Genomic DNA, 23,007 nt, shown 5'->3' with positions numbered 1-23,007 from the left:
TGTTGTTATACTGATATGTCATACAGTAGTAACAGCAAAACCCACAACACATTGACCAACAGTGTCACACACATAGCAATTGCAGGATTCAAATCCCTACCTATCTATGTTATGATACTAGTGAAGTACGCATTAACACGGCGCGCTATATGCTTTACTGGGGGTTTTCATTTCCACTGCTATATTTGTAGAATGTTGACATCATCAGACTTGCCAAAGATGAATATACCACTTTTCAGGTATTTTCCTAGTCCACAAAAAGGGCACTCCTCTCAAAGGAAATCACACACCAACATACACCCCTCCCACTACACACTCAGCAATTGCAGGATTCTAATCCCTACCTAACTATGTTATGATACTAGTGAAGTACGCATTAACACTATGCGCTATATGCTTTACTAAGGGTTTTCATTTCCACTGCTATATTTGTAGGATGCTGACATCATCAGACTAGACATGGTAATGTGCGTGCACTATGTTTTATACAATCCCAGGACTGAGCCATGGGGGACAGCAGGTGTTACCAGCTTGAACAGGACTCCACAATTCTTATCTTGTGTGATCTATCTGTGGCCCAGTTGGAAATCCATCAGATGACAATACATATTTATGCACAGGTTGTTGATTTTGTGGATACGACATGTGTCTAGGATGTTGGAAAAGGGCTATTCAAGGTCTATGTGGGATGTGTGTAGCTCATTTAATTGATGTATGTCCTGGGTGACTGCCTTGTAAACAGTCTAGCAGGTTTGGGAACCATGATCTGCCCATGACCAAACCAAGGATGGTGGGGGTGTGTTAGTAGGCTTCCAATAGCTCTGTTTATGACTTCAATCATGATGGAATCCATGGCCTTGCAGATCTGACTTCATAGGCTTATAACACTTGTGGAGTGTGCCAGATGTTGCTGTAACCCATTCAACAGTTTCATATCCTGTAGAGAGGGTGAGGCTCAACAGACTGTTCAGGTGCAGGGTCTGTTTGTTCTGCAGTTCACTTATGACACATATGGGGAAACAATGTAATCCCATTGATGCCATGTTTTCAGCTTTGGAAGGAGCTGTTTACCCATTCTACATGTGATATCTCCTAGTATGATGATAGGACCTTTTGTCAGTGGGAGGTGGATATGTATGTATGGGCCTGTCTGACAGGATGTTGGCATTGTCAGTCATTTACAGTTGGCCCTGACTCAGGACATGTATGAGTGTGCATTGCTATTTATTTTTCCATAACCTGGATTGAATAATGTTTGGAGTGCACATTGTTTATTGATGATACTGATTGCAGTTTTTTTATCTTCTATGCTTTTCCACTTTCTGTGAACAACCTAAATATCTGAAGTACATATTTGATTATGACGGGGTTCCAATATATTATATATGTGTCTGTTTTCATATAACTGTGTGCACAGGGCAGGATTGGTGAATAGTGAGAGGTTCCTGGGTTAAGACATGCAACTGGCAGATATGTGTGGCCCACTGCTGTACTCAGACATGGCCTAAGTGTGTGACCATGCCCAGTTTGACCTTTCAGTATGTTGTTGCCTGACATTTGCCTCATTTATTCAAGTGTGTGAGCATGCCCAGTGTGACCTTTCATTATGTTGCTGTCTGAAGTCCACTACATTGGTTGACATGTGTGGGCACGCCCAATATTTACATTTATACTATATGTGTGTTGAAAATCAAGTTGAATTTTTACTGCAGGGCTCACCTTTGTGTCATAAATCTACAAGGATTATGCTGTGCCTGCAGGGTTTCCATGAGACACTTTGCATAGACCTATCAACATTTCTTCATAGAGTCTGACCAGTGAAATACTGTCATGGTTTAGTGGTTCAGTACTGTGACTATAGTGCACAGTCTCCTGGCTTCGAGGACTGTCACTGCTTTTTATTTTCATACTGGGCAGACCAGACTGATTAAAGACCAGTAGAGCAAATATGAGCATGTTTGCCTTGTTTTGCTCAACTATGCCCAACTTTGGCCGGACTTGCCCAACATTGCTCAACGTTAACCAACACTGCTGAACGTTGCCCAATATTGCTCAACAGTGCCCAGAGTTGTGCTAGTTAGTGCATGCAATTTTGTTTACATATACTAAATAGTGGTAAAGGCTGTTTAGCACTGCTTTATATTGCTTAAAACATGGCAATCATGCCTCAGGTGGTGCTGCAGGGCTGCCTATGTTGGATGCACATAGTACACTCCCTATACATGTTTGAAAACAGGTAGTGTCAAGTTAGGCATCCCTTTTACCATATGTGTGAGTCAGAGAGAGGTATCATTTCTGGGGTTCCTACTGAGCCAGTGTATGTGCTATGCGTTGCCTCTTTGCCAAGGCCAAGGCATACTGGGCACGCCTTCTTCTGCCTACTGGAACAGGCTCAGGTCGTTCCTCCTCTGAGTCATGCTCTGCCTGTGACAATGGTGGGGGGCTGTTTGGCACAGGCCTATGCTGCTCCTGCTGCAGCTGTTTTTGCAGGATCATGTTATGTAGCATAGCACATACCATGACAATTTGGGTACATGTAGTTGGTGAGTACTGCAAGGCACCACTGGATGTGTCCAGGCACCGGAACCATGACTTGAGCAGCCCAAACACACGCTTGATTACATTTTGTGTTTGTGCGTGTGCCTCATTATGGCGTTCCTGTTCAGGTGTGTGTGCATTTCTGATGGGTGTCATCAGCCACGGCTCCAGTGCGTATCCAGCATGCCCCACTAGGTGACCATGAGGGATGTCCCCATTGGCAAATGTCTAGTACAGCTGCGTCAGATGCCAGATATGGGAATCGTGGTAGCTTCCAGGGCAGCCAGCACACACATTCAGTATTATGCCATGGGCATCACACACAACCTGGCAGTTGATGGAGGGGAAGCCCTTGCGGTTGTAGAAGGCCCTACCCCGCTCAGCAGCTGGTGCTTTGATGCGTATGTGCGTGCAGTCTATTGCACACACTACCTCAGGGTATTCCGCTATTTCCTGGAAAAGATGCATATTGCTGGCCTATACCTCATGGGAATTGGGGAAATATACATGATCACTGACATGTGCTGACATGGCATTCAGGAACTGGTGCAGTACCCGGGATGCTGATGCTTGTGAAATCCCCATCATATCACCAGTTGGTCTCTGGAAGGTACCTGTTGCTAGTATGCGCACACAGTCTTACTCAGGTTTACAGGCGCGCACAGGCATGCAAACACGTTGTAGGCATTTGTACAAGAAACTTTAGTGTTATCCATAGCGTACACCTTCAATTTCTTGGCTTTAGCTAGGATACCTGTTGACACGCCTCTTCCAGTGATGACTGACTGACAGCGAACACATGCCACTCTGCTCCAATGAGCTTACAGTCTTTCATACATACCCCCCTCATGATATCACCTATCTTCTACTCTGATACTCCCCGTATCCTACTCTTACACTCCACAGACTTGGCTCATATGCCATGTAAAATTGGGATTCACTATCCTTATCGTCACTTACATAGGATTGCCTACTAATGCTTGGTTACATCTCTGGAATTTGGCTTCCCCCCATAGCAACCCCTACTCAGTGGCCATGTTGTCTTCAGCCTGCCATTCACCTGCATGGAAGATTACATTTTTTATTGAAATGCCTATTTTTGCCTGTTTTTGTATTATTTTCTGTTTTTTAAAGTGCCGCACGTTTGCGTGGCGCTGCGCTATGCTTAAACATCGGAGATCGTGGAAAAAAAATATTTGATTTTATTAATTTTCAGCATGTTTAAATGCCAATGGCCTTATATTTGGCCATTGGCATGCTTCCTCAACTAAATGCATCCTTTATTTGGAGCTGTCATGGCTCCGTTTTGCTATTTGCAGAATGGTATACAGTTGCCAACCGAGTACATTTCTGCAAATAACACTACTCTTACTCGGACAGGTTAGTGTTTCCTGGATCGGAAATTTACCTCATTTGCATAGCTTTTAGCAGCAAATGAGGTAATTTGCATAAACTAACCCTGTCCGCGTAAGAGTCGTTTTAGGAGCTCTCTTGCACGCCCCTACCGAATATTGCTGAATAGCTTGGCAGACATCTTGCTTTGCTTTACTCTTACTCTACTCATACACTCCGTGCAAGCCTTCCTGAATCCTGCCTATAATGTTGTTTTCTAGCAACAACCTCTTCATTAGTTTCAGATGTCTTTAATGTGGAATTATTCAGATGACTTTTAGTTCTGCAGAGATTGTGCATATTGACTGATATTGCCGGATTGTAAGGATAGAAGTTTGAGTGGCCTTTTATGGTTGAAATGTTCTGAATTGGCCAGTTTGTCATTATTGGTTTATATGTTTTGTTTCATTGTTTACTGGAAAAATGTTCAAAACTATAAATTTAAAATGCTCTAACAAGTGGTGCTGTATTATACAAGGGATACAATTCAATTATTATACATTATAATTAATAATCAGGAAGGTGAATCAAAGAACTTTTGCATGGTTCTAAATATGTGTACAAGGGGCCTATGATTTGAAAACAGCCCAAAGGTAAACTTAACCTGCCACTGGCCACATGCATTTTCTTTGAATGTGGGTTTCAATGCTATTTCAGTGAATGTGAGTTTCAAAGGTAGAGAAGTTTTAATGCCAAGTCTGTTTTCATTGTAAAAAAATTGCTTTGTTTAGGTTTATCAAATGTCTATCAGTGTTTGTGCTATAAAATTTGAAATAAAAGTTGTAAATTAAATCCAAATATCTGTAATCATTGTAGAAGTAAAGCATAAAACAATGTGCACACAGAGTTTTGAACAGTGTTTATGGCAACCGGGTAGAAAGCCAAGTAATGGGACACTGGAATGGCTGCATGGGAGGGGGGGGTTCTGGCTTTGCACCCCCTGCAAAAAATCCTGCCGGCTCCACTGCAAGTGAGCCATTTCTCTCCCAAAAGTGTACAAGTTGTGTCTCAGAATGCAAAAGCAGTTTGCTGCTACTAATGAAAGGGTATGCTATCAAAAATAATAGGCAAGAGAGCTATAAAACAAAAGTGGGGAAGAGTTTTTATTTTTTGTGGAGGATGACTACTGTAAATATAGACGCCGTTATATTTTTGAGTTGCTTGATTAAAAAAGATGCATATAACTGGAGAAAGTAAGAGACTGGAGTTCAGAATGTACAGTAATGAACAGTGACTCCTTTGCAGGAGTGAGGGTTCCAAAGATGTCATCACAATGAACTCTAATCACAGAAAAGGATCTTGAAGGGCAGAGAAGGATAACATTTCTTCTTGTACTGAAAATGTTCTGTGTATCAGTAGTACACATTCAGGCTTACCTGCATACAGTTCAGTAACCTAATTTACCTACCCCATGTTCTTTTCTTTCTTTGTTGATGTTATTACATCTCCTTCTATCATAGCTCTCAACCTCTTAGCACAAGAATCAGAGACAAAGAGAAAACTAATGGGGGATATATGACCAAACTCAGAGAGAATTTTTAAATATTGCTCATACCATGGCCAACACTGCGGTGGTGGTGCTGCGGTAGCGTTGTCGCCTCACAGTAAGATGTTGTCCTGTTCGATTCTCAGCTAGAGCGTCTTCTGTGTGGAGACATGCGTGAATGGGCATACCTTCATTGAAGGTTGTGCGTCAGAGCTGGCAACTTGGCACGTAATATCTACTGCCAATCATTAGCGGACCGGAGTTCTGCTGTGGCGACCGCTAACCGGGAAAAGCCGAAAGACACAACAACTCATACCAGGGCCAACCTCAGGTGAACTGGGGCTCTAAGTGAAGGGGCTCCGCAGTACTCCCTTCTGCTGCCCACAGCCCACACACATACATCACCTGTTGCCCCCACCCCATCTTGACCTACCAATATCATCCAGATTAATGTTTTTTCTTTTCCTCACAGCTTGTCGCACTCTTCATTTCTTTTCCTTGCAGTTATTCATTTATTTCCCATTCTATCTAGGCATGACTGTGCTAAGAAAACTGTGGAAGAAGCACCTGCAGAAATCTGGGACTCTGGGGGCGACAATTTCCCCAGTGGCCATGGAGGTTCTAGATTTATGTTAGAAAGTTTTTTTTTAAACAGCCTTTTCATTCAATGATGGCTTGAGTGAAAACTAATATCAAAGAGCAAAATGTGGTCTTATTCTTCAACTTTGATTTTTACCTACATCCTTTCAGCACATACAAACTGACCCAAACTGGGAGTCTGAGGGTTACTGGGCCCCCTGAAGCCATGAGAGTTCTAGACATTCTGAGCTGCATTTTAGAACCGTTTTAAACAGCCATTTCATCCAATGATGGCCTGAATGCAAACCACAATTAAAGAAAGAAATTCAGTCTTACTGTTCAGCTTTGCTTTTTCCAGCATCCATTTAACACAACATAGCTAAGACTACAGTGTAATAACAAATTTAAGGTGGAAATCTAGGGGCTGTTAGGCACTTAGAAGCCATAGGGTTACAGAAGCTCTCAGGTGCATTTTAGAGCTTTTTTCCAACATTTTGATCCAATTAAGGAAAATAAATTCAATCTTATTTCTTATATCAAGTAAGAATAAGTCAACTCCAAGGCTTTTAATGCTCAGAACTGACCAAACACCAGCTCAGAATGAACTGAGAAGACAAATACCTGTGAGAATACATATATCATATCTGGAAATAGTACCTGCCTCCCTACCCCCAAAAAAAAAAAACAGGTAGTCACTTTCTGTATTTCCTCTCTGGTCTTAAATTAAGATTATACATAAGATATAAATGACTGTAGTCATATATTTGAGCTACTGCTGCTGTAGTATGGATATACAGCATGTCTCCTCACCCCACACCCCCAAATGATAGTCACCTTCTGTGTAACCTTCAGATGTCTGACTGAGACAAAACTGAAAAAACAAATATAACATAATATATTTATCAGACACATATAAACAACATGTTTCTTTAATCTCCACAAAAAGATAGCCAATTATATATGCATTAGATATTTGATTGTCAGAAAAATGAAAAAAATGATGATGATAATGTTTAGAACTTGTTACATCTAGACAATACAGTCCACCTATACAATTTATAGTGATGCTCTCTGCTCTTCTCTGAAAGTTGTGAGTAAAGTTAAAGAATTATTGACTACGCTGTCCCCAGACAAACACATGACAGATTGATATCTGAGGTTTGGCTAGAACATTAAAGAAATAGTGACAGCACTACAGCTCCCCACAGAAGTATAGATCAGAAAGCTGCACAAGCCAGAGCAAGGCCTAGGTTAAAAGCATGTCTGAAGTCAGATTGTCCTTAGGGTTTGAAAAGGTAAAGAGGTCAGACTAAGAAAGTTTTCGCCTTAAAGCAAGCATTTTCATCATGCATAACAGGTCACTGTCGGTGAAGGTTAATACTAGTGTATTAGCATCAAGCTCAGCTACTGTCTGTCCTCTGACTTTGTTCTGAGGAAAAAAATGACAGAAAGAGAGAGAGAAAGACTGACTTGCCCATTCTGCTTTTCAAAATTGCTTTCTTTTTTTTTAATATCTCTCAAATGTCCAGATTTTTGCAGAATGTCCAGATTTTATGACTAATATTTTTAATCTGTTCCTCATAAAATTTGTTGTTTTCTGGATTTTTGTGATAAATTAGCTAGGATTAAATTCACTAAATAATGACAGGCACTTGAGTTCCAGACTTTATATCCTTCAGAAAATACATGGTAACACAAGACCTTTTATTCTAGCAACTTTCTAAGTTTATAAGAGCAGTATTTAAAATTTGCACCTATTTTGGGGACTTTGTCCCCATGATGTTTAGCTTTGTGCAGATGTCTTGTGCTAAGAAGTTGAGAGTTATGACTGTCCCTTTGTCCATCTCCAGTGTAATTAAAAATAATAATTTGTAAGGAACTTGAACAAACAGAAAGGCAAGAAATACGGTAATCATTTCACTCACAAAACTAGGTTGCCATTTTAATTGTCTAATCATCTTTGCAGATGAAGCATTAAAACTGAACAAGCATATGTGCTGTATAACAGAAAGGACACCATAAAAGCAGAGCATGAGGGACTGATTATCCTGCTTCTTAACTCCAAAGTCTGCTACTGCCACTGTTGAGATATACTGCCCATATTTATTTTATTTTGTCAGTACTGTGACATGCAGTGAAAAATATCACATCAAAATGATAAGCTTGTTTCACAAAGATGAGAGCTTAGTAGCAGGTGTCAGGTTAAAAGCACATCACTGTGCAATGCACAAGGCACTGGGTAGTCTTCCTTTACTGGCAGTTGGCACACAGGATTAAGGCTGTGAGATACATCCTCTGTGGTACAGGCGTTGATTATCTCAACCCTCATTTATCTTCTGTGTGACTTAATCAGATGTTACTGCTGAGTCATCCATGAAATGGGCCTCTGTCCACTAGGCCTAGCTGGTTAACAAATTCATATTATTATATATGTATATATTATTGCAAGGAAGAATGACCGTTGTTGCTGTGGAATGCAGCAGCAAATGTGGATTTTTTCCAAATTCATTTTTCCAAGTGTTGTGCATTTTGTATGCATAGTCTGAGGATGACAGGACCCCCCCCACACACACACACACACACACACACACTAACCCAAGTGAGCCACCCTAACAATATTCCACATTATGCCTTGTACGGCACTTTGTATATGTCACTGCAATCTATATCTCACCCAATCTGCAAGGCATTCTAGCACTTTATGTATCAGCACCATTTTCTTGATAGCAGATTGGTAATATTGCTGTGTCATAAAACTACATTCAACACTTTGCTACTTTCATACTAACACTTTTGGATAAATAAGAAATCACATGCATCATATGGAAATCAGCACAGCATCTATATATTACAATAATGCAAAAATCATATAGGTTCAAAAACTGTTATTAGGCTATTGGCCCAAGAGTCATTATAATCTTGCCAAGCTTACCCCACATTTTCCATAATATTGCTGATGTGTCAATACCCCAAGGAATTTTACGGTTATGATATAGGCTTGTACACATCAAGCATTCACAAGCTGACTCAATCTGCAAGGGACGGTGTGCCAAATCAGGTGTAAATCTGCTGAGCTGTGAACCCCATATTCTTTATCTTAAGTCTGGCCAGTCATATCCTTATGTCTTAATACTATAATATATATATATATATATATATATATATATATATATATATATATATATATATATATATATCAGTCTGGATCAAAACATTGTTAAGTTTCCATGCAAACCATTAATAAAGATTCCATCTCATGCTTTGTTTTAATTGGCAGTTAGACCAGCCTTCCATGATTCCATCTCACTGTTAAAATCATCTGAGCGATTAGCTGATGTGGGTGTTAGTGTGAATTTCAAAACATATCCTTCTGCTTTTTATGTGTTTGATACTTGGGTTACACTTTTAATGGGGAAAATGTCCATCCACTGCCATCAAAATGTGATTTGGAATTGCCTTGCAAGGACCAGTACTAAATTTTAGCAAAATGACTTCACATGCAGTTTGAGTTTGTTTGTTTGTCTTCTGTAATTGTTCCTCTTCTTACAGCTTTCTCTGTATGAAAATAATCTTATTATTTATGACTGATTTAGTTATGTAGTTTTTATTTTTAGCATTTGTTTACCAGGGTAGTCAAACTAGTCACAAAGCTCCTTTTCAACAGAGACCAGGAGAAAAAAAAGTTCCATGCAAAATATAAAGTTTAAAAAAAAATGACAGCAAAAAAGAGGAGTACAAGTAATAAAAGCAATACAACCAAGTACCGGTTAATGATTAGAGGACAAAAGTGCATGCTACAGCAGTGAGTAGGCAGTCTTAACTATTAAACCACAGCAGGAAAGAAATAAAATATCTTTAACATTAAGAACAACTAAGCAGAGCTATTGTAGTACAGAAATACCTTATTTGTTTTGTAAGTGTTACAGACACAGTTAAAGGCTATATATTATGTACTACAGCAACAGGAGCGGAGACAGATAGATATGTACAAGCAATCAAGGGCAACTAAGTAGTGCAACTACAGTACAATTTTAGAATTCTGTAATTCTATAAAGTATAACTCAGCAAACTCAAAACCATTTCACTTTGCTGTTAGTCTAATCATTTGCTGTTGATTTTGTATTCTGTTCAATAGTTTACAATGCTACAACCTTTTATTATGTAAAAAAAACTGTAGCATCCAGGCTGACTCAGTATTTGTAGCATTCTTACCAAATGCTAAAACTGCAACTTACACCAATTTTTTTTCTCAGCTTGCCAAGCTAAGCTCAAGGAACAAGGTTTGGGGTTCACAGGAGCTGCATTATTTTCTTTGCTAATACTAAAGCATTATTCAAAAATGATAGAAGTAAGGCACTTACATCATTTATATAGATACTTTTGGGTACCAGGGATTGGTAAATACTGTCATTCTGCATAAAAGAGGTTTTGATCTGTTCATTTCTTTTTACTAAAGTAAATATGCTGTTCAGTGACACGTGGCTAAACAACACAATCACTTTTTAAGCTGGAATGAAAACGAGTTTTAAAGAAATCATATTCACATTTTGCAGTGACAGCTGCTTGCTCATAAATGTACGGTATATAAATGCAGTGTTAAGTGTTATAAAAAATTTCGGAGGATTACTTACATAAGCTTATTGCACACAGGAGGCAAAAAGTAGACTTTGTTTTCTTCTATCCATTTCTTTACATTAATTAATAAATGCATTAGGACTTTTGTTCCAAACTGCTAGGTTAAACACTGCTGGTGCTGCCTTTTGAAAAACAAAAGCAATCAGAATTCTGAATACACCTGTATAAAAGCAGCAGAACTTTGTAGGAGGAGTTTCTAAACTGAGATGAAGGGTCAAATTCCTCTGCAAAAGTAAATTTCAAGTCAAAGAAATGTATGCAGGACACACAGTTTGCAACATCATCAGATGTGTCTGTTTTTTTTTCCAGCATAAAAGCATTGTAATGATTTTGCAGGCAGTTTATAACTCTAGATAGGTAGTTTATGTATTCATCTATCATGTGTGTATTTTAGCAATCAGCAAGTAGGAAGTGATTTAGAAAGGAATAATAAAAAGAAAACACAATACCCCACTCACTTCATTTTCATAATTTTCACAGAACATTTGAACATAAAATTTGGAAAATGGAAAGCAACCTGACAAATGAAGAGAAGCAATACAGACACTTTTACATAAGATGTGTCAGGAAGAAGCTAGAGCGTTACAGGCTGCGCAGCTTCAAATAAGTTTATGAAAAAGGAAAACACATAAGAAACAAATTGGTAACGTCCCTTTCAACAGAATTGTCTATTCATTTGGCAGCAGCATGGTTTCAGGCTGCAAAGGTTTTGACAGCATCACCTTCTCTGCATCTGATAATATGAATTTGTCACTGCCGATGTGATTCAGGCAGATGTGATGAATCCAAAAATATAGCTTGGAGTCTATGCCACATCATCGAATGAACTATTTAGACAAATAGATTATGACAAATAGGTATTCGCTAAATATTTAATTCAGAGATGTGATATAGACCCCAGAGCATGGCCTCAGTTATTGTGTTTTATTGGACTAGACTGACATGGAAGCGACATGGGTTGGGGTTCAGCCTGATGACTCTAACAGGCAATTGGTAGGGGGTAGTGGACATATGAGAACTGTAAAGTTACTGTCATTGTTAAATTATATGATGCTTCTAGATTGCAACTCACTACATGGTAATTGTATATTGTTTCTGATATTCTGATAAACATCACAGTTTTCACTGCTTGTTGTTATCTGACCTTCATGTAATTCAATAAGGCATTATACATTTTTCAAAGTTGAAAATCCCTTTGTTCGTGTGGTACAAATCTAGGTCTTTACTGTTGTGTATACTGACAGTGGCAAATGTTTTGAGATGCATCATGTTGAACTTGTTTATGTAAATGATTTAAAGAGCACTGATTGCCTGGAGTGTCTCTTGATGTTTTCCTTGGAAAACTACAGTCTCCTAAGTTCCGTAGGTTCATAGGTTAGTACTAGGCAATCAGTCTGCAGACCATTACAAGTCTATCCAAGAACACATATTCCAAAGTTCTCTCCATCCTCAAGGAGGGCAACACAAGACAGAACAGTGGAGAATTTGAGGCTGTGTATCTAATTATCTATATTTATCTGAAGGGTGATAAGGGTGCTAGTCTTCTTGACATGTGGGTGAAGTTTGTTCCAGAAGTGGGAATTACATTATAATATGAATCTGTCAAGGCAACATGCCTTATTTATCTGTTGATGAAGGTTTGGTTCCTTTAACCCGGCAGTTAAGGAACCATCTGCTCTTCTTAGAAATGAGATGTCAAAGAAGGTTGAATCATTCATGGCTTAAAAGGTTCGATGCAGATTCCCACATCGGAGTCTGTATTAAACTGAGTACAGAGTGAGGACTGCCAGTATGTCCTAATAGGTAAGATTTTTCTGGCCTCTGATCTTTTTAGTTAGAAATGTATGAGGTCTCTCAAGCTGAGAGATATGCTTAGAAAAGGACATGTCGGAAGGGTGCTGAGTGATATGCTTAAAGTACATCTCAAAAGGGACATTATTTTCAATAATGGGTCTGATAAGACAAAGGAAAGAAGAAATGAGACTTATTTGAATATAGAGGAGATGCCACTGAAAATTAGATGAGTCTGACAGAAGGCTTTCCAAAGTACTGCAGAGACTTGATGGTCAAAAGGAATTTTCAAAAAGAGTGCCTAAATCCCTTACAATAGTGGACTGACTGGAGGGGAATGTCACCTATATGGTACATGAAAGTGTTTTGTTTACCAAAATGAACTATAAAACATTTTTCAATTTTGAGGCCAAAATACCTCTCAACTTCTTTGCTAAAAAATCTGGGATAAAGCAAATAAATACATGGGAGGACAAAGGCCCAACATTTTGGAAATTTTTAAAATATTTCTCAAATTCACTAAGTTAAAAGAACAAATGTTCCACCTGCATGCATTTTCTGAACAATAAGACATATGAAACTCTAGTATCTAGCATTTTTGCTTGACTATAATCCTCAGTGATTTACCAGAAAATCAAATATTTTACAAGGGACAGGGCAAAAATATAAGGCAAAATCACAGGCATTTGAGACGTACGTAAGGTCTTAACCTTTGGTAATTATATATGGGCTAAAATAAGGATGTGGATATGGTTTTAGAAACAACAGGTCAAGTCAAGGATCTTGGAACATTTATTGGTATGGATATGAATTTTAAATATCCCATACAAGTCATAAAGATTAAGGCTTTAAGACAATCTAGGAAGGGGAGGTGTGGAAGGAGACCTAGACAGACAGACATTGTTATACTGATGTTCCCAACAGTGTAAAAGAACAAGAAAATAAAACAAACAGTGAAATTATGTGAGAGAAAAGCAAGTATTGTTTGCGCTGCTGGAATGCAGGCTAAAGACTAATTGAAGAGTGCAGTGTTGTGGGCAGTGTATTATATAGATTATTACATAGATAGGACACCATCGCTGGGCACAGGGAGCGGGGAACGTATACAGTTAAGAGCATGAGAGAATAATAGTAGTACAGTATTGCTTCTGGTGAGGCAAAGACATGCACTTTATTTTCAGTAAGAGTTCTGGTAGAGAGTTAGTTTAGCTATATACTACAAGGGAGAAAAAAGAGATAGTAAGGGAGCCTGGGTATTATATCTCCTTTGAGAGTGACTAGTAGCTATTCCCTAGAGTATAGTGTGAACATAAGCTTTCCCACCAAAGGGATGTATAACATGCAGGAATTTGTAAAAATCAACAAATTATAGCTCATAGTTATTATTATTAGCCACAAATATTGTAGGAACCTCAGTCCACTTTTGTTGTAATTACTATATGACGCCCACTGGTTGGCTGGTCAATATCTGTTAGTATAACCTTACTTCAAACACTCAGATGTACAACTATGATTTGTAGCACTGAGGAAGAGTCTTGGAGACTTAAAAGCTTTGTTCTACATCAAAGTGCTTTATATGAGATGGTTGGATCTGTGGTTATTTCATTACAATTATGCCAAAAAGGAAGTGACATGGGGGACAGATAGCTGTTAGTTGCCACCCAGGCTAAAAGAGAACACCCTGCAGGAAGAATGGAAGGTGACAATGAGATAAAGGAAAAGTCTGTTTGTTTGTGTACTTGGTACAAGTGCAAAAGCTTTTATGTGTTTAAGTGAGTCCCTATCAGTTGAATGCGTTTTCAGAAACTCGAAATTAATATGGCTGAGACCATATGATTGAGTTTTTGAAACTCTAAAGCTTTTGAATGGAGATCCCGGTACAGTGCAGATTGGGAAATTTATCCTTTTCCTCACTGTAGTGTGAGCTCAGAGTTGTGGGGGTGCAGGGGGCATGCCCCCTACAAAAACAAAAAAGAAGGTAGATTTCTGTGGGGTTTTTTTTGATGTTTGAGCTTTCAAAAACTTGATCATATGGTCTCGAGTGTATGAACTTCGAGTTTCTGAAAACTCGACCATCTGACATAGACCCGTTTGAGTATATATGTTTAGATGCTAAATCTAGTTAAGCTGTAAGTTTTGTGCAATTTCAGGAGAAACACTTGAGGTAAGAGCTTAGTAGTAGTTTGAATAAGGTGTAAATGTTCCATTTGTTCCACTATTTTCATTTTCTTTGTTTCATTTTTTTACTTCACTCCAATGGAGCAGAGGGATAAAGCCCTAACTGTGACAAAGATGTTCATTAGCAGGCACAGAAGCTTCAGAGGGATGGCAGTGAAAGGCATATAGCTTGGTGTGAGGGAGGGAGGGTGCTTGTCTCACCACTTGTGCAGCACCCAGTGAGAGCTCTGCTTGGTGCACTTTTCAGATTTCAGGCCACAGTGGCACACTGCTATGCTATAGCCTTCTAGGTCTGGGGCAGTTTTTTGGGGAAGCTTCCAAATGGACATTAGAAGCTTCTTAGGGTGAGGGAGGAGACCCTGATGTCTATGTAGATAATGGCTATGCAAGCAACTTTCACTTCACACTGCAACAATTGGATCGATGATGGCTCTTTCCCTGTGATGAATAAATGTACAGCATAGGTCACAAGGGACTGACGGTTAGCAGACAGAGGGAGATAACAAAGACTGCTTATTTCAATTTGCACATTTTAATAAAATTATTTATTTTGCTACTTGTTTAACAGAATTGACCCAATACAGAGAATTTCCTTCCATTATTTTATAGCTAGACCTCATACAAATGTACATTTTACATCTTGCATGCTTATTCTGATTTATTTTTATTAATTTCTTGCCAGATCTTTTTTTCTTCCCTTTCACATGCAATACTATACATTTTCAAGCTTTTATTAGTTTTCATTAGTCAAAGCAAATTCACCCACAGAAACATAATCTATTGCTTTGTTCAATGCAAAATCTTTTCCTTATATCAGTCTGCTCTCTTTCTCTCTCTCTCTCTGTCTTGACCCCAGTACAGCAGCAGTAAACCTAATCAACGATTTACTCCATCTGCAAGACAAATTCTTCCCACTTATACACACGCTTCATAAACCCATCAAATCTGGCTATCCACTGAACTCAAAACATCATTTAATTCTAAGGGATGAAGCATGCAAAAACAGAAACAGACCCCCACAACTGAAAAACACACGTCCTTTATAGTTTTGCACAAGCTAGCTAAGACGTCCATCAGGAAGCACAAAAGAAATCTCCAAAGAAAGAAACAAATTACCCTCTTACATTCCCCCCAATACTTTCAGAAAGAGATTAGCCTACTTACAGGAAGAAAACCTACCCATGATAGCCTGTCTACAAACACCATTCAATGTGATACAAAAAAACTTTCTCCAGAAGACTTTCTTAAAGAATGTAGTAATCTCCCATCAAAAAAAAACAATACCTTCCAAGATCATGCATTGACCACCCCACCAAACCCCTCCTTCCTCGTCAAATGCATACATCCCAAAGAAGTCTATTCTATTTGAAAATATTTCCACTGACACCCCTACAGGATCTGACAACATAAACCCCTGGTTCATATGTCACTGCAGAGAGCATCTATGTCTTCCTCACACCCACATATATAATCTATGTCTCACACAAAACATCTTGACACAAATTTGGAAAACTGCTCTAATTAAACCCCCCCAAAGAAAACCAACCCAAAAGATACCTTTCACTTCCATCCCGATCCCTCATCCCAGTTCTGGGCAAACTTCTTGAAAAGATAGTCTACACCCAGCTCTCTGTCTATATACACCAGTACCACCCACTCTACTTCAAACATGAATTCTGGCCTGGATGAAGTACTATGAGAGCACTATGGTTGCTAACTGATTATCACCATTATCAACCCCCTTTTTCTCATTTTCTACATGGGGCTGGGTTGCAGTGTTAACTGTCACCATCTCTCTCTATTAAATGTCACTTTCCTGCCTTCTTTCATACTCATGCCTGACTGTCACAGTTCTTCTCAAACATAGTCCATCCACCTCTTTGCTGCTGGCCCTTGTTTCCTCTTACCTTCTTCCTGTCTGTCCCAAATCTTCGTCACCAGATTGTCTTCTACTTTTCTGCACATGTGCATGAACCACCATAATCTGTTCTCTTTGACCTTTTTTTGCAATTGCAGCTACTTTGGCTTTCACTGTTATGTCCATATTTCTTAGTCTGTCCCACAGTGGGCATACTACCACCCCGTCCAAGCACTTCATCTCCATCACCTCTAGTTTCCTCAGCTGATCTGCCTTTACTGACCAGGTTTCTCTACAGTACAGTAGTACTGGTTACACCACTGTTTTGTACACATTAATTTTCAGCTTCTTTGGCATTCCTTTGTTGTAATGTACCCCTGAGTCTCTATGCCACTTTGCAGCAGCCCCTTTGATTCTGGCTTTGACCTCCATTATTTAGACTTCCCTTCTCAACCACCCTTCCCAGATACTTAGAGTTGTTAACCTGCTCCACTCTTTTCCCTTCTATCTCAATTCTTATCTTCTTCTGATTTCCCCCCATTTGCTGCCATTACAGCTGTCTTATCTGTACTCAGTTTCATCCCATGTGCCTTCAGTTTTGCAGTCCAATCCCCATCCTTTGCTGAAGTTCTTGCTCAATGTCTGTCTGTGATGCCACATTGTCTGCATACAGCAGCTTTGTTGATCTCTCCCCTCCAACCTGATTGTTAATGAAATCCATCACCAGTATGAACAGCAGTAAGCTCAGAGCCGAACTCTGATGCACACCCATTTTTATGGGAATCCCTCTGTAAGGCCTAACACTGTTTGTACTTAAGTCACTGACTGCTTGTACATAGCTTTCACTAATTCTAGCAATGTTTCTGAGACTATGAACCACAGGACTTCTCAAATCAGCTTTCTTGGGACCTTGCCATATGCTTTCTCCAAGTCTATGAATAACAGTTTGGACACTTTCTTTATCTCTAGCTTCTTCTCAACTATCTGTCTCACTGCAAACATCAGGTCAGTTGTGCTGCATCCTGATTTGAATCTGAGCTCCTTACCCCCCCATCTTGCATTCTACTACTGTCTGTGCATTTGTTTATCGATCACCCTTTCCAGAACTTTCATCCAATGTGATAGGAGTCTGTACTGCCCACAGTTGTTCCTTTCCCCTTTGTTTTTGGACATTGGCACTTGTATGCTTATTCTCCAGTCATACACATCTCTCTCCACCCTCAAGAGCCATTTCTCTCCTATCTCAGCCAGGATCTTTATCATAGCTGCTGTGATCTCATCTAAGCCTGCTGATTTCCCTGACTTCATTTTCCTTAGCTCTCTTCTTACTTCTTCTATGGTGGGCTCCTTCTCTTCACTCCTTCCATCTGCCTTTGATGTTTTGTGGACTTATGAGCAGGCTGTTGCCAGCATCCCTTATGAAGGGGTCTGACTATCTTCTTTATCTTTCTATCTTTGCCTCATGACCTGATATAGTCTTTTTGTGACATCTACTGAGTCACTTTCCAAAAGTTGGTAGAGTGCCTCTAATGCTTTTTTGTTTGCCATTGCAACTCTTTCTTAGCCTCTTTGTTAGCCAACTAGTATTCCTTCCTAGCTTGGCCTGTCTTTTCTATCTCCCACATTTTCCTACACTCCTTCTTTCCTTTGATGACCTCCTGGACTTCTACATTCCACCATCAGCTTTTCTTATGTACCTTATTTCCATACGTTGCTTGACCACATAGTGGTAGTCCTCACACATGCTGTGTTGAGGCGATGCCTTTCTTCTTCAGCTCCACCTATTTCCTCTTCTCCTTGAGGTGTTAAAGACCTGAGTAATTCCTTGAATGATTGTGCTTTCTCTCCAGTCAATTTCCAGGTCTTCAACCTGGTCTCTTTTGACCTTAGAGCCTTCTCCGATGACTTGTTGCAACTGATTGTAGCAACCAGTTGTTTATACAGTGGGATGACTGTTTCACTGGGGATAACTTTGCAGTTGTTTGTTCTTCCCCAATGCCCTTTCCTTACTAGGAGGAAGTCTACCTGAGTTTCATGTTAGCCACTCATGTATGTGATCTTGTGTCTTGAACCATGTTCTAGAAGACATTTGCCAGACAGAAGTCTAGAATGCCCTCTTTTCCTCAATATCACAACAATGCTGTGGGGCATAAGTTGAGATTATTAATACTGTCTTATTATTAGGCTGGAGCCTGACTGCCATATCTATCACTAATTTTGAGAACATTCCTCAATGCTTTCTGAAGCCTCTTCCTCACCACAATTCCCACACACCATTTCTAGTCTGTCCTCTTCAGTAGTAGACTCGACGACTGTGGATCCCAAGCCAAGTGGCTTTGCTGCACCGCCCTTCCATCTTGTCTCCATATTGTCTCCTAGATACACAGGATGTCTTGCTCACCATTAGGTCATCCACTTCCAATTTCCACTCAGTGAACCTACAAGCAAGAATTCTTAGTGGTCGATTGGTTTTATGTCCAGCTTTCCCTCAACAGATCCATCCCAAGTAACCCAGCCAGTAGCCTATTGATTCAGGGTTGCTTGGCTTTATGGCAGGCACATACACTCCTACCATCAGTCCTTGGCATAGGTCAGAGTAGGTGAGGTCCTCATACCACTTATCACTGGCAAATACCCATGCCCATTTGTTGACATCATTCAACACAACCGAATGGCATGCACTCTGTGATCCACATTCGCCTATCTTGAGGATACCACACACCACAGTAGATGCTCAAAGTAGTTGGTCTATACAACTGTTCTACTATAAAGCTCCATTCTTGGGTGAATTTGAGATGGAAATGTTCAGCATGTTTTTTTCAGGTGGGAGGAATTCCACAGAGAGAACAAGCAGACTCCAAAGAGGCATTGGCCAGAGGTAAGGATTGAACCTTGTACCTTGTGCATTGGAGGCAAAGACCTTAACCATTATGCCAACTTAGTGACAGACACATAAACTCCTTCTTCTTCTGGGCCAAAAAGATCAACCCTTTTCTATCCCAGCTATCCAGATCAGCCATTGTCAAAGGAGTTCTCCTTTCTCAACTTGAATATGGGCTGGCAATGGCGTTTGACCTCATGGACCACCATCTTCTCCAAAACAAACTGAATGAAATTGGTATCAGTCCAGATGCTGCTTCCTGTTTTAAATACTTTTCAAATGACAGACACTTCAGAGATAAAACAGGATCCTCCCAATCAGAATCTGCACCTATTACCAAAACTGAACAATAATCCATTTTTGACCTGTCCTCTTCTCTATATTCATTAACAAACTTTTTTGTGACCTCCTCCATCATCCACTTATTATCTATGCTGATGTCAATGTCATTTACTGATCAGGCCACTCTCACACTAACATTCAGTGCCAACTCCAATCAGACTTACATGAGCTCCACCATAGGCTCACAAACCATAAACTACTTCTCAATACCCCCCACCCAAACCAAAGCTATGCCTTTTGGAACTCCACAGAAAATTCACCATGCACCTAACTCCTTAACTATCTTTTACATACACAACCATTCCATAGAGACAACCTCCAATTTTTGATTCTGCCTACAAGAAAACATACTCCAGACTGTCTCTAACAGCATATGCTGATTCATTAAAAACTCACCTCTCTATGAGCACCACTGTATCACCCTAGGAAAAAAATGGCTACCCATAAAACAAAGATCTGACCTACTTTTAGGATCCTAACTCTACAAACTTCTCCTTCTCCACATATTTACTCCCCTTGCAGCTAGACTTAATGAAATAAAACTTCTTCAGACCACCTGAGATGCTACTCACAATCCATATCAATTCTCATTACCCCTAGAACCAAACTTCACAGCACTGCACATGCTTTCTACTCTTGAGCTCCTACTCTTTGGCATGATCTCCCCATCGAAGTTAAGGGAATCAACACTTACACCAAATTTATAATGCAACTCAAAAAGAACTTCTTCACCCAAACCACATGCTCCTGCTTCAACACAGAACATATCAGCTAATCTATCTCCTTTTAGAGTCTTTTCTCCTATCTCAAGATTCACTGAAGATTGACCCACTTTAGAAGCTAACATATATATTTTACATTTTGCTCTGCTTGGTTGTATATTGCACTGTGCTTGTTCAGTAGAATGTATATAGACATGTTTTTTCTGTGTAATTATTCTAAACTACTCTGTTACTCCTTGCATTTCTGTATATTTTGTTTGTGAAATGTTTTATATTTCACCCATGCTTAGCCTGAAATTGGTCAATATTGATCAGTGCAATACCCCGGTAAACAAATATAGATAAATAAATAAATACGTGCACACAATGTTAACAACCGTATGTGGACTGAACTAATATAGTGGCCTATCTGTAGTCCTGCTTCTAACAGTCTCTTACTCAGAAGCAGGAATACACTCAGGTTACAATGCTAATTATATTGGTGAACTTAACGCTGTTATAGGTGAGGATACAATTCCTAGTTCCAGGCAGAATATGCAGTACACTTTGTCATATTGCGTCTTGTGGTATAATTATTGCCTGTTCATAACACTGAATATCACAGTATGTTTAGCATTCTAGGAACTGAAAAACAGCAACAGTAACAGAGGAAATGCTGATATTTCAGGGATGGGAACCATGAGAAGTATACAGATTAGGTTAGGACATACTGAAACGACAATAATTCATTAGCTTGGTAAAGTACACAGTTAAGGATTAAGGATAAAATTCAAGGTCCAAGGCTGAAATTATAGGTTCATAGGTAGGTACTAGGCTATCTGTCCGAAGGCATTTATAAGCCTAGCCAGAATATGTTGGCTTTCGCCGTTCCCTTAGATTAGTTCCCTGTGCCTCTGTCCGTCACAGCCACTGAAGTGATCCCCGGGGTAAACTTTCTGTTTCCCATCCACTCTTCAAGGTTTCTTTTGAAGAGTGTTAGCAAGGAGCTCTGCCTAATGTAGATTGGAATCTTGTTGCAAAGCATGGGAAGTCTCTGGGACAGGAATCTATCCCTCCAGCACGTCCTATTTATTGTTGAGGTGAGGTTTAGATCCCTAGATTGTGTAGCTCGAGGGGATAAGGTTATCGTTATGTGGAGCATGTCCATCAATTCTGGGTTGGACATGGCTTTGTATGTCAGGCAGAGATCACCTCTGAGTAGGCGGTATGCAACCGAGTACAGCTGGAGTTTCTTCAGTCGAGCTGCATAGGGCATCTTTTTGAGGCCAGTGATCCTCTTGGTGAGGTACTTCTGTGGTCTTTCCAGCTGTTGCAGGTGTCTTGCAAGGTACATCCCAAATGGGGCATTGTACTCTATGATGGGTCTGATGAGTGATGAGTAGAGGGGCACAATGACCTTTTTTGATCTGGATGCAAACCCTTTTGTGATTAGGTGGGCCACGTAGAAGGATTTTCTAACCACTTTGGCAATGTGATTATCAAAGGTGAGATTACTATCTACTTGGGTACCCAGATCCCTTATTACATCTTCCATATTTAGGGGACTACCACCTATGTGGTAGTTTGTAGGTACTTTGTTTTTTCCAAAGGGGATGACTATGCATTTTTTGGCATTTAGCTTGAGGCCATGATTTCGACACCAGGTATCCGTCTCAGTGAGACCCTTTCAGAGTATGTCTGTGTCAGCTGGAGAGTCAATTATAGCCCCTAGTTTGCAGTCGTCTGTGAACTTGGTCAGCCATAGTCCTCCTGTGCTTGCCTGTACCTCTGAGACATATATGCCGAACAGGAGGGGTCCTAGGACTGAGCCCTGGGGAATGCCACTTGTAACTGGTTTAGAATTGGACCTAGCTCCAGCAACTTTCACCATGTGGGTTCTGTCCATGAGCCAGTTGGCAACCCATCTTGTGATGTAGGGGTTTATGTTCAGGCTGGTGAGCTTGTCCATAATACCAGAATGGGGAATGGTGTCAAAGGCCTTAGCGAGATCTAGGTAGGCTGTGTGTACCACCTTTCCCTCATCTAAAGCCTTGGTAACTGTCTCAAAGAAGTCCACCAGGTTTAGGAGGCATGATCTGCCCTTCACAAAGCCGAACTGGGTAGGGTCCAGTGTTTGGAGGTTCCCAATGTCTCTGTTAATGAGTTCCATGATGATGCACTCCATAGTCTTGCAGACCAAGCTAGTCAGGCTTATAGGGCGATAGTTCCCAGGGTCTGCTGTGGCTCCACCTTTGTGGAGCGGAATAACTGTTACTGTGCGCCACTCTATGGGTATGTAGCCTGTGGAGAGGCTGAGTTTGAACAGTGTGTTTAGATGAGGGGTTAGTTCATCTTTGAGCTTGTGCAGGATGTGGTCTGGAACACCATCCGGTCCCATTGATGCTGTGTTTTTGGCTTTGGAGAGGGCTGTTTTAACCTGAGTGTCTGTGATTTCAGGGACTCTACATTCTTCTGGTATGATTATGGGCCCTTTTGGGGGTGAGATGGGGGTGAAGTTTGTGCTGAACCTGTCTGCCAGGATGTTGGCGATATCGGTCGGTTCAGTGTTTTTTGTACCATTCTGCAATAACTCCGAGCAAATCTGAGCATTGCCACTTAGATTCTT

At 40.1% G+C, this 23,007-nt stretch overlaps 1 protein-coding gene across 3 annotated transcripts in view; it reads right to left on the bottom strand.

Annotated features, from left to right (window-relative positions):
* Positions 1 to 10,775, bottom strand: part of HAAO (3-hydroxyanthranilate 3,4-dioxygenase) — an 808,952-nt gene extending 798,177 nt beyond the window's left edge. For all 3 annotated transcript variants that reach the window (XM_044075085.1, XM_044075086.1, XM_044075087.1), the window contains exon 1: positions 10,627 to 10,775. In XM_044075085.1, the coding sequence (XP_043931020.1) occupies positions 10,627 to 10,706 (80 nt within the window). In that variant the 5' untranslated portion in view covers positions 10,707 to 10,775. The remainder of the gene's footprint in view (positions 1 to 10,626) is intronic.
* Between the last annotated feature and the right edge of the window lie 12,232 nt (positions 10,776 to 23,007).

The sequence above is a fragment of the Protopterus annectens genome, chromosome 6.part0 (assembly GCF_019279795.1).
Source record: "Protopterus annectens isolate FY-2018-M chromosome 6.part0, PAN1.0, whole genome shotgun sequence".
Lineage (NCBI taxonomy): Eukaryota > Metazoa > Chordata > Ceratodontiformes > Protopteridae > Protopterus > Protopterus annectens.
The sequence above is the reverse complement of the archived record's forward strand: the minus strand, read 5'-3'. Positions and strand labels throughout refer to the sequence as shown.